Raw genomic sequence first — 15,922 nt, 5'->3', positions numbered from 1 at the left:
GGAACTAATCTAGCTTTTACAGTGGAGTTGCAGGATACAAGGTTAATATACAAATGGCAGTCACTTTCCTATATGACAGTAATCAACAAGTGGAATCTGAAATTAAAAACATCATTTGCATTAGCACCCCCTCCAAATGAAATACTTAAAAAAATATGTAGAAGATCTAAATGAAGATCTGATGAACATAATCAAAGGATGAATGGAGTGGTATTTCACCTTCATGGAGAGGAAGACTTAATGTTGCCAAGATGTCTGTGCTTCCCAGCTTAATCTGTAGATTAAGTACAATCCCAATCAAAACCCCAGCAAGTTTTGTGGATATTGGCAAACTGATTCTAAAGCTTATAGAGAGCGGCAAAAGACCCAGAATAGCCAGCACAATATTGAAGAACAGAGTTGAAGGACTGACTATAAAGCTATGGTAATCAAGACAGTGTGCTGTTGGCAAAAGAACAGACAAACGGATTAATAGAACAGACCAGAGAGTTGAGAAATAGACCCATAGAAATAGCATCATCTGTTCTTTGACAGAGGAGAAAAGGCAGAGTAGAGAAAAATTATCTTTTCAACAAATGATGCTAAAACAACTAGACATGCAAATGCAAAAAAAAAAAAGTGGATCTGGACACAGACCATACAACTTCCCAGAAATTAACACAAAATAGATTATAGACCTAAATGTAAAACTTAAAATTATCAGACTCCTAGAAGATAATGTAGGGAAAAACCTAGATGACCTTGGGTTTGGTGATGACTTAGATACACCGCCAAGATATGGTACTTGACACATGAAAGAAATAATAAGTTAGACTTCATTGAAGTAAAAACTTTCCACTCTGAAAGACACTCTCTTTTTTTTTTTTGCAGGATAGCTGAGGTGATTGACTTTCCTGTTCTTAGCACAGTGCATAATACATAGATGATCAATATTTATATGCAATATGATCTTGCATAAACCCCTATAATGTTCTGATGAATTTAAAAATACTTGACATATTTTTAATTATTATTTTATAGTATTACTTATAATTACTTATAATTTTGAATTTTAGTCAGCAACTGATGAAGCCCTGTGCTAGGCACCACAGGGAGATGGAGGGAAAATAGGACAAGGTCCTTGCCCTCACATTTGAGTCATGCCAAGTACAGAATGAAGAATGTGACATTTTAGGATTTTTTTCCTTTGTACTTCATTTTACCACCTGAGCTTTTTTTTCATATTGTACAATTTTTAATTTTAATTCATTTTAATTTACTGACTTGTAAAGCATGTTCATGGCTGAAAATTCAATAATTTAAGGTTGTATGCTTTCTTTCAAATTGTCATCAGATTGCAAGACTGGAGAAAGATAAAGAAGAACTACATAACCAGCTGCTTAGTGTTGATCCCACAAGAGACAGCAAACGAGTGGAGCAACTTGTTCGAGAAAAAGTCCATTTGTGTCAGAAATTAAAAGGTTTAGAGGCTGAAGTAGCAGAATTGAGAGCTGAAAAAGAAAATTCTGGTGCTCAGGTAGAAAATGTCCAGAGAATTCAGGTGCGGCAGTTGGCTGAGATGCAGGCTACAGTCAGATCCCTGGAGGTAAGGTTTTAATTGCTTCCCGGTAGATATCGCGTACTTTCTTTAAAGTGCAGTTGACAAGCCTTTGATTTTTTTTTTTTTTTTTTTTTTTTGCGATATGCGGGCCTCTCACTGTTGTGGCCTCTCCCGTTGCGGAGCATAGGCTCTAGACGCACAGGCTCAGCAGCCATGGCTCATGGGCCCAGCCGCTCCGCGGCATGTGGGATCTTCCCGGACCAGGGCACGAACCAGTGTCCCCTGCATTGGCAGGCGGACTCTCAACCACTGCGCCACCAGGGAAGCCCAAGCCTTTGATTTTTTAGGGCATAAATGTCTGCTCACCAATCTAATGCTGACGCATTTGTGGAATCCCAAGAGTATATATACTTTTTGTAAAGAAGAAAGCTCTTGATTCATAAGCAATAGCTATGCTACCATATTTACAAGGGGATTATTTATTCTTTGGGAGTCACGTTGCCTATCTGAAATGATTTAACTTTTATAGTGCCACAGAGTAGAATATGCAAAATTCAAAAAAAAATGGAGTTTCTGAAGACTAAAGTCATCTCAAACCAGAAAGAGCAATTTCTTTCTAGTTATTTCCTTACACTGGGATTCAAGATCTTAAAATCGTAAATCCTGTTTCAACAGAAATACCATACTTATATTATGACAGCTTCTTGCCGGAGTTACAAAATTGAACTTGGCTACTAATGCATATAAGCCTTTACTGAATTATTTCCCTGAGTTCATTAGAGAAAGAAAAGAGCTGGCAGAGCTAAGCTGGTACTCCTAGAGGTATTCTCCTATGAAAGTTCTTGTTTCTGTTGTTGGAGAGGAAAAACTTTTCTTTTACCCTCTTAGGTTCAGAGTTTAAGGGTTGTGAATTAAACTGACAACAGACAGATTAGCATGAGAAAAGATAGATTTTTATTCATGTACATAAACAGGAGTTCACAGAAAAATGTGACTCAAAGAGGCAGTAGTAGTTTGGGGCGTGTATACCATTCTAATAAGGAAAAGAGAGGGGGAGAAAGGACACTTATAGGAAAAGAAATGACTTTTAGGAAAGATAAACGGGCCCTTAGGAAAACAAATGGCAGATATGATAATTTTGTGATGTTGTTTGTGTAGGTGCTTTCTTATCCTGGTGTTGACTTCTTGTCTTCTGTGATAGAAGGTGGCCTTCCCTAGTTATGAAACCCCTGCGGAGGGGACTTCTAACACTTAAATTCTTTTTAGAGGCTCTACTTTTAGACAGATAAGAGGAGTTCAGGAAAAAACTTTGTCCTGTGTCTGTTGATTCTCAAAAGCCTTCAGCTCCAAATAATTATTCCACAGTGGCATATTCTGGACCCCTTTACAGTTTTATTGAGATAATGCTTATTCCTCCTAGTCCTTAGTGTCTTACGTGTAGCAAATATACTAGTTTGATAGTTTTTAAAATTTTATTTTGAGCAGTCCAAAATGTTTTGTTTTCTTCCGAATAGTTGTGAGGTAATTTGAACTGGAGGGAAATTAGTGTGCACCTAGTTTGTAATTAAAATCCAATATCCAAATCCAAAGTAGTGATTTTTTTCTGGACAGCAAACTGGTACAAGAAGTACATTAATATGTTTTGAAGAGTAGAAGTCACCTTTTTATTTTTTGGATGAAGCTTCTGGCAGTATTTAGTGGTTTCCTGAATTTAAATTGTCAGTATCATTGGACCTTAGACATGAGGCAGTTCAGAATTAAGTGTTTATGTTGCCATCATCCTGTCCTTAACGTATTTACACAGTGACAGTGGGATGACTGTGATTGAGTATGGTATGTGATCTCAATGTGAAACTTTGCATTGAGGTCATTTAGAGTGATTATTTTCAGGACCAGTTGAATGATGACAAAAGATGGGAGGTTCTTTCACAAGAGCCTGTATTTCATTTTATCATTTGTCAGATGAAATGAAAATACGCACATGACAGGTAGCCTGCTTTCTTTGATTTTTTTTTTTTTTTGTCTTTCATTGTGCCTGAAGGGTATCATTTTTTATGTGAGGAAAATAGGGTTTTTTTTTTTCTGAATTATTTGTTGAATACACTCCTTATCATATTTAAGATATATAGGAAATGAGCTGTTGCAGAACTGAAGCTTATCCTTTAAATGCAAAATGTTTTCATTTTAACTATTTTGAATAGAAGTATTTTTAAAAAGCATTTAGTTTTCCCTTTCTAATTAAAGAGTACTATGAGTATTACCAACTGGAAATTTTCTTGACAGCTTACTTCATTAAGAATATTATGTGATGAGTTCAGGAGCTATTGAGTTCTTTGCCCATACTTCCAGAAGCTCCAGATTAGTCGAGGATTTTGAATTTTTAATCTCTTGGGGATTGTTTTCTAATCTCCATTGATTTTAGATTTTCAGTTCTCACTTCTTACTACTACACGTAAGCCCTCCCCTCTACCTTGTAATATGCTTTTTCATATCTGCTGTGTACTTGAAATCCACCAAAATGCTTGTTTGAATTATGTCCACAATAGTAGTAGATAGGTATCAAGTGAGTGTGTTAGGTTCTCTCTCTCATGAGAGAAGTGTATGGGTTTTATCTTGGTGGAGGCTGTTGATAAGTTGTTTGTCCAGATAACTTTGTTGCATATTTCCTGGAGCAAATATCTTGCATTTGAATTCTACCAATTGCTTTGTGAAAACTCTTGTGTTACTTCGGTATATGTTAATATTGTTGAGGTTTTGAATAATTTTGGGTAGTATGATTATTACATTTATTTAAATAGTGTTTATTTTGTTTTAATATAATTGAAAAATTGTCAACAAATTTTAAAATATTTTATTTTAATAAAAGGCTGAAAAACAGTCAGCGAAACTACAGGCTGAACGCTTGGAAAAAGAGCTACAATCAAGCAGTGAACAAAACACTACTTTAATTAGTAAATTGCATAAAGCTGAACGGGAGATAAATACATTGACCAGTAAAGTAAGTTGTCTTAAGTATTTGCTTTATTCTTTAGAATGCTTGAGACTGTATAATGACAAAGGAATTTTGTGTTTCAGTAGCTTAGTTCCCTACATTGAAGTCTCTTTTTTGATCTTATTCTACCTTCCAAATACATGTAGAAACTGACCAATTCTTTTTTTTTTTTTTTAATTTATTTATTTATTTTTGGCTGTGTTGGGTCTTCCTTGCTGCGTGCGTGCTTTCTCCACTTGCGGTGAGCAGGGGCTACTCTTCGTTGCGGTGCGTGGGCTTCTCATTGCGGTGGCTTCTCTTGTTGCGGAGCACGGGCTCTAGGCGTACGGGATTCAGTAGTTGGGGCACGAGGACTCAGTAGTTGTGGCTTTGGGGCTCTAGAGTGCAGGCTTAGTAGTTGTGGCACACGGGCTTCAGTGCTCTGCAGCGTGTGGGAACTTCCCGGACCAGGGCTTGAACCTGTGTCCCCTGCATTGGCAGGCGGATTCTTAACCACTGCGCCACCAGGGAAGCCCCTGACCAATTCTTAACGGCTTTCATTGTGACCACTCTAGTCCAGTTTTTACAACAGCCTCCTAATTGGTCTCTTTACTCTCTACCCTGTCAGAGCTCTGTGTGATCTGGCCCCTGCAATCTTTGCTCAGCCGTCATAGTCCATTTTCCCTCCCGTTCACTTTGCTCTAGCCTCACAGGCCTTCTCACTCTTCTTTGAGCAAGCTTACTTCTACCTCAGAGCCTTTGCACTTGCCCGCCTTGCATGGTCTTCCCTCACATATGTATATAGCTTTCTTCCTCACCCATTTCTCTTTTTTTTAAATTAATTAATTAATTTTTGCTCACGTTGGGTCTTCGTTGCTGCGTGCGGGCTTTTCTCTAGTTGTGGCGAGCGGGGACTACTCTTCGTTGTGGTGCGCAGGCTTCTCATTGAGGTGGTTTCTCTTGTTGGGGAGCATGGGCTCTAGGCATGTGGGCTTCAGTAGTTGTGGCACATAGGCTCAGCAGTTGTGGCTCACAGGCTCTAGAGCGCAGGCTCAGTAGTTGTGGTGCACAGGCTTAGTTGCTCCACAGCATGTGGGATCTTCCCGGACCAGGGATCGAACCCGTGACCCCTGCATTGGCAGGTGGATTCTGTGTTTTGTTTGTTTGTTTGTTTTTTTGATACAGAAATATGTTTATTAATGCATTAAAACCAAATCTCATGATGAGTTTAAAAATTACTGTAATTTTGAAGCAGTGATAAGTATTAATGATATTTTGAAATATCTACAAAAAATGTAACATGATATGAAAATATCTGTCGCAGGTACTGTTAATACTACGATGGTTTGTAGTCAACATTCGTAGTTGAAGTGGAAGGTGGATTCTTAACCACTGTACCACCAGGGAAGCCCCTCCTCACCCATTTCTGATGTTGCCTTATCAGAGAGGACTTCTTTTTTCTTCACTTTGTAAAATACCATCTTCCTTCTTCCTCTGCCTTATTCTCTCTATCTTTTTTACCTGCTTTATATTTCTTCATAGCTCTTAACACCATCTGATATATTTGTTTATTTTTGTCTTTTCTACTCCCTTTGCCTCAAATATAAGCTCCAAGACAGCAGGGACATTGCTTTTATTACTGTTGTATCTCTGGCTCCTGGAACAGTGCTGGCACACAGTAGACAATAAATATTTGTTAAATGAGTAAATTAATAGCAGCAGCATGATCTGCATTTGTTATTTTATTTTATTTATTTATTTTTTGCGGTACGTGGGCCTCTCACTGTTGTGGCCTCTCCCATTGCGGAGCACAGGCTCCGGATGCGTAGGCTCAGCGGCCATGGCTCACGGGCCCAGCCTCTCCACGGCACATGGGATCTTCCCAGACCGGGGCACGAACCTGTGTCCCCTGCATCGTCAGGCGGACTCTCAACCACTGCGCCACCAGGGAAGCCTGCATTTGTTATTTTTAAAAGAATATAATGGTTTGAACACCTTTTTCCCAGGAACTTAGAGGTTTTTTTCCCCCTCAAATGCAATGTATATAAGGAATCCAGTAACCAGAAGTAGGATAGCAGTGATGAAAGTATTTTATAGAATACCACAGTGAATATCAGCTCTGGAGTCAGACATATTCAAATTCCATTTCTTCCCCTTGCTAGCTGTGTGACCTGGGCAATTTAATTTCTCTCTGAAGACTTTAGCATTTTCCTTTATAAAACAGACTAATACCTACTTTATAGAGTGTGGCAGAGATTAAATGAGATATTATGCATAAAGCACTTAGTGTAAGGTCTAATATATAATCACCTGAATATTAGCTATTATTAGTAGTACTTGGGTCAGCTCTAAGAACTTGAAAATAAGACTGATGTCTGAATCAGTGAGATCATGTATTATATTTCTGTCAGAGCAGAGTTATGTAAAATCACCTTAAAAAACAAAATGGTTTCTAGACCAGAGGGAATTTATTGTAGCCTGGTAGAAATATATGAACTTATCTAGAGGAGTAATGCATTCATCGTAAATTCCTTGTCCACAGTCAAACAGTGTTTATGACCGAGGCAAGAGAGAGTTTTAGTTGGCAGAGTGTGAGTATTCTGGTCCCATTGAAGAGATCATTCTTACTGTGGAAAGGAATACCTCAATCTATTTTAGTTTGTGGCCATGAAAGAATCGATTCATCCCATTCCTTTTGTTCTGACTGCATGAGCCCTAAGCAGCTTTCTGTTATGTGATTTCCTCTGTAATTTTGTCTACAGGGAGAGAGAACGCACTGGTCCTTCAGAGTTAGAGTATTCTAGTTTCCATTATAGTTTTTTCTCGCAATTAATAAACTGACATTCTGGTTTTATAGATCACTCTTTGTAAACTTTAGTAATGTGAGTTCAACCTTGAGAGTGGTCTTTAAGTGTGGTGACAAAATTTGATTTCTGTGCCTGAAAAGCCAAAGCCATAATATTAGATGTATTAGATGCCACCCTTGGGAGATAGTCTACCCAGTTTTTTCTATGGCAAATACATACTCTTTTACACTTCCAGATTGTATGTTTATTAACACACATTGCTAAGAGTTGCCTGTCTTTTTAAAGGCATACTTGCATTATTATGCATATAAATGGTTTATTAAAAACCACCCACCAACTTCAGACAAACCAAGTTTTCATTTGAGATCTTGCATATAAAAAGATTTCATTGGAAGGTTAAATTTTAAAATAATGTTTCAAACATTGTCACAGTTATCTTTGCAACTTGAAATTTTCATCCACATTTTGCAATTCTCACAAACGGTTGTTTGCAATGCAGAGGAACACCTGGGGTGTATTTGTCTAAGTTATTCAAATTTGTAAATGTTTGTTAGGTTTTTGAACAGAGTTATGTCATTGTGACTATCGGTGTCTTGGATTAAAAAGTATTACCAAAGATGGCCTAAAAATGATGACCTTAAAGATATCTAATATTCAATGAGATAAATTCTTCCTGTTATGAGGTGTTTGAGCTTTAGAACTCCAATAAAATGTACAGTTTTAAGGAAGTCATCCCACAGAATTACCTTATTAGCTAAGTTTAGAGGTCATACCATCTCAGACCTTTGAAAAAGATCAGTTTGAGTACTGTCTCTTTGGAATTTACATCAAGAGCTTCTTGAGTAATACATTTTTTCAACTTTATTTGAATTTCTGGCTTACGTATATTGTTTTCTTTGTGTGTGTGTGTGTGTGTGTGTGTGTGTGTGTGTGTGTAATTAACAGATTCTGAACCCTTATAAAATGCTTACTGTTGCTACTTTGTTACATTTCTTAAAGTTTTATTAGTACTAGCTAATATTCTGAGTACTTCTGTTGTATCAAAAGCATAAAGCAAATTCACAATGTAAAGACCAGAATCTACATGGAAAACATATTGTGGAAAAAAAAAAGCAGAACAGGGTAGCTTGGCACACGGAAGCTTAAGAAGATTGTAAATCTCTTCAAATTATTTGCAGCATTTTAACATTGTACATTTTATTTAGGAAAAGATCCCTAGTTTTCCTAGGATTTTTGATGCTTGATTACAAAAGTTAAGAACTAGGAATCTAGAGGCAGAAAGAAACTTTATTATAACTATTTGGGATTTGGTTCATATTACTCATAGAAAGTGTTTTTATTCATCATATCTAATAAATATTCATATACATTTTTCCATTTTTAATAAATAAAATAATTTTAATATCATTTTGGAAGTTAATTACTATTAGTGTGAGTGCATTCATTATTTCAGTATTTTAGAAATGTGGCACTAAAGAAAAACTCACCCGGGTCCATAAATAAGTTAATTTGAATGCATGTTGCTTGAGCATATACCACTACTTTAATAATAGAAGTAGTTCTGAAGATAGACTTGTCGTTTGACTTCCGATCAGTGTTCTTTCAGTTTCACTGATAATAGTTTAATTGAAACATGTTTTCTCATTTCAGTAAATCTCAGTGAATGAATTAAGAAATATGTTTTTTTATATATTTTGTAGTTCTTCTCGTTGAAAGATTCTACAAAATAAGATGGCTCTGATTTTCCACCTCATATATAAAGCAGCTACAATGTGGTTTGCTAATGAACTGCTGTGTCACTCAAACCTTCTGCAGTTAGTGTATAATAGCAGGTTATGATTACATTTGTCATAGAAAGTAGATTTTCATTGTAGTTGTATTTCTTCCAAATTTTAAAGCATTTATAAATTCTGTCCATGAAATTATAAAAACCCAATCTATAGAAAGTTTAAATTTTAAAATAAATACAATTTTTTAGCTGCTCTGAAAGTATTTCAAAGCTGCTTTGTAAACATTGTTCAATGAGACTTGCTTTCATAGAAAAGAACTTCAGAAAGATTTAAAAATGCAAATCTGATGTCAGCACAAGGTATTCATTTTGTGTTGTGTCATTTGAAAATCTACAGGTTAATTTGTGTCTTAGTGTGGTTATTAGCAGTACAAAGGCAGCACAGTACTTGACTTTCTTGTTTCCTTTAAGTGAGGAATTTGCAGGAAACCTTGTTATGTTTCCAAGACCTTTCATAGATGGAGTCTCCTCCAGTAAGACACTTCTGTCTCTCATCTTCACCCTCTTTGGCTCTAGGACCTCTTCCTGATTTATTTCTAACTCCCATCTCTAGTTTTTATAGCCTTTTATTGCACTCAAGTAAATTATCCTTTACCCTCTTGTTACCACCATCTTATATTTTACAGATTTGGCTTGTATATATTTGTGATTTTCTCCTCTGATTTCATGGTTTTATACATTAGTATAATATGTCAGAATGCATCTAACCTTTATATCCGTACTGGTTAAATCCTCATTATATAGTGCTGTACCTAATTTTAGAAGCACCTCACCAAAGGGCAGGGATATGGAAACTGTTAAGAGAGTAGTACAGATGATTAGAGAGACAAAGCTTTCTTGTTTGCTGCTGTATCCCCAGCTCCTAAGACAGTGCTAGGGCACATAATAGGTGCTCAATAAATATTTATTGAATGAACAAAGGAATACTACTTTAAAAAATTTTTTTGTTTATTTTTGGCTGCATTGTGTCATCGTTGCTGCATGCGGGCTTTCTCTAGTTGCGGTGAGCAGGGGCTACTCTGCGTTGCGGTGTGCGGGCTTCTCATTTCAGTGGCTTCTCTTGTTGTGGAGCATGGGCTGTAGGTCACGCGGGCTTCAGTAGTTGTGGCACGTGGGCTCAGTAGTTGTGGCTTGCGGGCTCTAGAGTGCAGGCTCAGTAGTTGTGGCGCACAGGCTTAGTTGCTCCGCAGCATGAGGGATCTTCCCGGACCAGGGCTCAAACCCGTGTCCCCTGCATTGGCAGGCAGATTCTTAACCACTGCACCACGAGGGAAGCATAAGGAATACCACTTATGAACTGTAATTATTCAGCTTTCAAAAGGAATGTCTCAGGGAAAAGCTGAGATTGGTATGTGGTTAATTATATGGAAAATATTGACAATTAGTTACATTCACCTTGGGGCTTTAAAAGAATCAGGTTTTGGCAATAAAGGTTTAAATTAGATTCATACATTTTGTACTTGTTTATCCCACTACCAGCATACACACACACACACTATTTAGTCACCAACTTCAATAGATTATTCTTTCTTGTCCCCTTTGTTAGTCCTTTGCCTCTTAATTGGTTTCTTTACTTTCAGTTTCTTAATCCAGCACACTTGCAATTAGAGTTAACTTTCTGAAACAAAGTTGATTGTGCCACCTTCAGCAGCTAAGAGGATATACAACCCTTTTGTATGGCATATAAAGTTTATTCCCTGCCACTCCACAGTTTTCACATCTTCCTCTGCTCTATCTATGACACATTGTTCATTGTTTTCCAAGCAGACCAGGTGGCGTTCTACCTTTATAACATTTTATATGCTGTTCTTTATATCTAAAATGCCATTTTGTCACCAGCAGTTTTTTTTAGAGGAAGGTTTCAATTTTTTTTTTCCCTGAGGATGTTTCAGTCATTGACTATTGGATTTTAGGTACTTGCAGTTAAGCCTTTAAAGGCAAGATTAAACCCGATGACCCCACCCTGCTATTGAAAGAAATGGCTCAATTCTGTTAGGAAGAGACTGTTTTCTTGGTGCTGAGTACTGTTCCAGGAACTGAAGCATCTTCCCTGCTGGAAGGTGCTTATACTCTATACTCTGCTAATGTTTTTGGTTACTAATTTCTAATGTTTTTGGGTTAGCATTTAGTGGCAAGAAAATGACCAATAGTAATTTCAATTTCTAATTATCAACAGGTAAAAGAACTTAAACATTCAAACAAACTAGAAATAACAGACATCAAACTGGAGGCAGCAAGAGCTAAGAGTGAGCTAGAAAGAGAAAGGAATAAAATTCAAAGTGAACTGGATGGTAATATTTGATTTCCCATGCTTTTTACTGTTACTTTCACATATAAATTCAAATTACTAAAATAGATCAAACTGAAGTTTATTTCCAATTTTAAGCTTAATTGAATTTTAATTCTAGAGCACACATATGTATTGTTTTTATTTGTATGTTAAATGTTCATTCTGTGATGTAACTTTAAAAAAAACAGTCTTATGGTTATATCATTGTTATTTGATTAATACATAAATTAAGTGAAACTTTATAGATAGGATTCCATACTTCCTGGGTATATAACTTAAAATCTGTTTAGATCATGTGATTATTAATATCAGACCATTTAAAATCTAAAGAATATATAAGTGGGTTCCAGGTCCAGTTTTTAAGTTTAAAATTTTCTTTATGTAGACCCTAGGCCAGTTATTGGGCCTAGTTCAGCCTAAGCTTATTTTTAAACTCCGATTTAGTCTTAGAATGTCCTTCTCATCAAGATTTCTCAGAAATTATATTATTTCTGACTTTTATTAAGTACTTAAATAAGCTGCCTGGACCTGCAGCTGTCATGAAGTTGGTCTCTAGTTGAACTGGCCTCTAGTTTCAGTTTCAGACAGAGCTTATGATGAATGACTATTTTCATTATTAATTTCTACTTGATGTTGACTCACGGATTTTCATAGAGTTAGGGAGCATATTTTCTTTGGAACTTAAAGAGTTTGAGATCCAGTTTTGCATTCTTTTTAAACTTTGAGTTAGATATGAATTTGTTTTAGTTATTCCATATGCAAAATACTTGTCATTTCATTACGAGGAAAATTTGTGAATTCATTGGACAAACTTGAAAGTGTCCAATTTGTATTAGATATCTAACAGTTCTGATAAGTTTCAAAAGCTTCTGTGATTTTATTCACTCTGCTTTCCAGCTAGCTTTATGATGATGCTGTCTGTGGGATTTAGGTTACAGAACCCTTTTAGAAGTTAAGTATTTAAACCTCTTTCAATATTACCCAGGTTGATGTCGCCAGCTCTCACGATCCAAATGAGTAAATGTATATAACCTTCTGTTAAAGTGTTTTCGTGTGAGTGCTTAATAAAATGACAAATTAAGTCTGAGTAGTAGTCTTTTTCGTTAAGAAAAGTTTACCAACAAAGTAAAGATCTTTGAGATGTGTATCTGGAGAGACTTACTTTCTATATTCTTTCGTCTTATCAGCTTATGAATATTTGCTGTTAATTGCAATTTTTCTTCTTAATAACATTGAATACAGTACAGTTTTCTCCTTTAAAAAAAAATACTAGGATTACAGTCAGACAATGAAATTCTCACATCAGCTGTTGAACACCACAAAGTGCTTTTAGTAGAAAAGGACCGTGAATTAATACGTAAAGTACAAGCTGCCAAAGAAGAAGGTTACCAAAAACTTGTGGTATTACAAGATGAAAAGTAAGTACCTAATTACCTTATTTTGTGTTAAATCTCCTTGCAAATGAAAACATTTTGCTGTCATATCATCCTTATTGTAGTTCTTGTAATATAATTATCATCTGTTGTTTTAGGCTAGAACTTGAGAGCAGATTAGCGGATTTAGAGAAAATGAAAGTGGAACATGATGTCAGGAGGCAATCTGAAAAGGATCAGTGTGAAGAGAGATTGCGAGCTTCACAGATGGCAGAAGAGTCGGCCAGGAGGGAACTTCAGAGTATTAGGTTATATATGCATATTTTTTTAAACTTCATTTTGAAATAATCTCATAGCCAACAAAACATTGTAAAACTAGTACAGAGTATTCCCATATAATTTTCACCCAGATCTCCATATCTGAATTATTTTGATACCTTTGTTGGTTTCAGTTGGCCATATGTGAGTGTGTCTGTTTCTGGACTCTGTTCTATTCCATTTATCTGTATGTCTGTCTTGACACCAGTATCACACTCTCTTGACTACTGTAGCTTCATAGTAAGTTTGATTCAGGTAGTGCAAGTCTTCTACCTTGTTCTTTTTTGGCAAGATTGTTTTGGCTCTTCTAGGTCCTTTGCCTTTCCTTGTAAATAATCAGCTTGTAACCATTTTCAAAAAGGCTTAAGATTTTGATTGGGATTGCACTGAATTTGTAGCTCAGTTTGAGAAGAGTTGTCATCTCAACAGTATTGAGTCTGTCCAATCCATGAATATGGCCTATCTCTCCATGTATTCAGGTCATCTTTAATTTCTGTCATCAGAGTTTTGTAGTGTTCATTGTATATATCATGCTCATATTGTGTTACATTATAATTCTAAGCATTTTTATTTGATTATAAGTGGAGTTATGTTTTAAAATTTTACTTTCTAATTGTTTATTGCTGACATATAGAAATATAGTTGAGGGGCTTCCCTGGTGGCACAATGGTTAAGAATCCGCCAGCCAACTCAGGGGACACCGGTTCGAGCCCTAGTCTGGGAAGATCCCACATGCCACAGAGCAACTAAGCCTGTGTGCCGCAACTACTGAGCCTGCACTCTAGAGCCCGTGAGCCACGACTACTGAGCCTGTGTGCCACAACTACTGAAGCCTGCACTCCTAGAGCCCGTGCTCCGCAACGGGAGAGGCCACTGCAATGAGAAGCCCATACACTGCAACGAGGAGTGGCCTCATTCAAAGGTTTGAATGATAGTTTCTTGAGCAGTATGTTAACTCATTTACATTCTTGTAATTACTTTACCATTAGGATTTAATTACCTTTTTTCACTTTTTTTTTTTTTTTTTTTTTTTTTTTTGCGGTACGCGGGCCTCTCACTACTGTGGCCTCTCCCATTGAGGAGCACAGGCTCCGGACGCACAGACTCAGCGGCCATGGCTCACGGGCCCAGCCGCTCCGCGTTATGTGGGATATTCCCGGACCGGGGCATGAACCCGTGTCCCCTGCATTGGCAGGCGGACTCTCAACCACTGCGCCACCAGAGAAGCCCCTAAGGTTACTTTTTATTTGTAAAATGTAATTATCCCTTAGAATCCTAAATGTAATGATCTTAAATCATGGACTAATTTTCTTCTTAAAAAAAATCAAAAATCTCCTATCAGTTATGAATTCTAACCCAGCACTGCTTCAGCAAAGTGAGCTGAAGAAAATTTTGTAGATCATCTCTTATAGTCTACCAAAATGGTGTTCTTACTCCTTTCATGTTTAATGATAGTCAGATACTCTTTACCAATGGTTTCTTTGGCTTCAGTTTTTATAGGTAGGGCATTTTTGTTTCTCTTCATCTCTACATAATTATTTAGAAAGTATTCAGGCCACTAATGCTTTCATAACTCGGTCTTGTTTCTTGTTGATTTATCATGTGTATCCAAAATCTTGACCAGAGCTAAGATATACTTGGGGCCTAACTTTTCTAACTCTGGACCGGAGCTAGGACCCATGGTGTTTTCTCCCCTATTTTCATCTCCATGGTTTTGTAGAAAGAAACCTTTATTACCTCGGTAACCTAAAAGCTCCAAGTTAATAACAACCTTAAACATTTAAGGGAGAAATGCCCAGAAAGTTTGAGGGAGTAATAGTATAGCTAGAATTACGGAATAAGAGTATGATTGGTACTGTCAAAGGAGCACAGGAAGAGCAAGACTGGTCCTCTTCCTTTAGGTCCATTGTTTCTGGCGTTTGTATGTAAATATCTCAGGAGCAGTGTATTTTATTGTTTCTTCCATATCATATTGTCCAACCACCTTGTGCATTTAAATGTGTAATCCAGGATTTGGGTTGGTTCATTCAGTCCAACAACAGATACTTACTGAATTTTTTTTAAATAGATCTTTATTGGAGTATAATTGCTTCACAATACCATGTTAGTTTCTGTTGCACAACAAAGTGAATCAGCCATATGCATACACATGTCCCCATATCCCCTCCCTCTTGAGCCTCCCTCCCACCGTGTCTATCCCACCCCTCTAGGTCATCGCAAAGCACCAAGCCGACCTCCCTGTGCTATGCTGCTGTTTCCCACCAGCCAACTATTTTGCATTTGGTAGTGTATATATGTCGATGTTACTCTCACTTCGCCCCAGCTTCACCCTCCCACCCCATGTCATCAAGTCTGTTCTCTATGTCTACCTCTTTATTCCTGCCCTGCAACTAAGTTCATCAGTACCTTTTTTTTTTTTTTTTAGATTCCATATATATGCGTTAGCATACTGTGTGTGTTTTCCTCTTTCTGACTTCACTCTGTGTGACAGACTCTAGGTCCATCCACCTCACTACAAATAACTCAATTTTGTTTCTTTTTATGGCTGAGTAATATTCCATTTTGTATATGTGCCACATCTTCTTTATCCGTTCATCTGTCAGTGGTCATTTAGGTTGGTTCCATGTCCTGGCTATTATAAATAGTGCTGCAGTGAACATTGTGGTGCATGTCTCTTTTAGAATTATGGTTTTCTCAGGGTATTAGTGTTTAAAGCACAGCCCTAGGCCTTTGAGAATATTGTCTTCCCAAGAAGCATTTCTAATTGGATTGAAAAGGCATGCTAATAATGCTAAACTATAACTAGTACGTGCCAAGCAAATTATATTTGAGGT

At 36.9% G+C, this 15,922-nt stretch overlaps 1 protein-coding gene across 7 annotated transcripts in view; it reads left to right on the top strand.

Moving 5' to 3' along the window:
- The window catches only part of CEP83 (centrosomal protein 83), a 126,530-nt gene that overhangs the window by 87,064 nt on the left and 23,544 nt on the right, over positions 1-15,922 (top strand). For 6 of the 7 annotated variants that reach the window (XR_014326618.1, XM_082850830.1, XM_082850829.1 and 3 more), the window contains 5 exons: positions 1,334-1,585; positions 4,407-4,538; positions 11,284-11,398; positions 12,671-12,815; positions 12,929-13,078. Coding sequence is in view for 6 of the 7 variants with exons in the window: in XM_082850830.1 (XP_082706956.1) it covers positions 1,334-1,585; positions 4,407-4,538; positions 11,284-11,398; positions 12,671-12,815; positions 12,929-13,078 (794 nt within the window). In the remaining variant the exon portion in view is untranslated. The remainder of the gene's footprint in view (positions 1-1,333; positions 1,586-4,406; positions 4,539-11,283; positions 11,399-12,670; positions 12,816-12,928; positions 13,079-15,922) is intronic. The other variant, XM_082850834.1, reaches the window with a different exon arrangement.

This window comes from Leucopleurus acutus (genome assembly GCF_964270905.1).
Source record: "Leucopleurus acutus genome assembly, chromosome: 11".
Lineage (NCBI taxonomy): Eukaryota > Metazoa > Chordata > Mammalia > Artiodactyla > Delphinidae > Leucopleurus > Leucopleurus acutus.
This window is presented reverse-complemented; position numbering and strand designations above follow the sequence as displayed.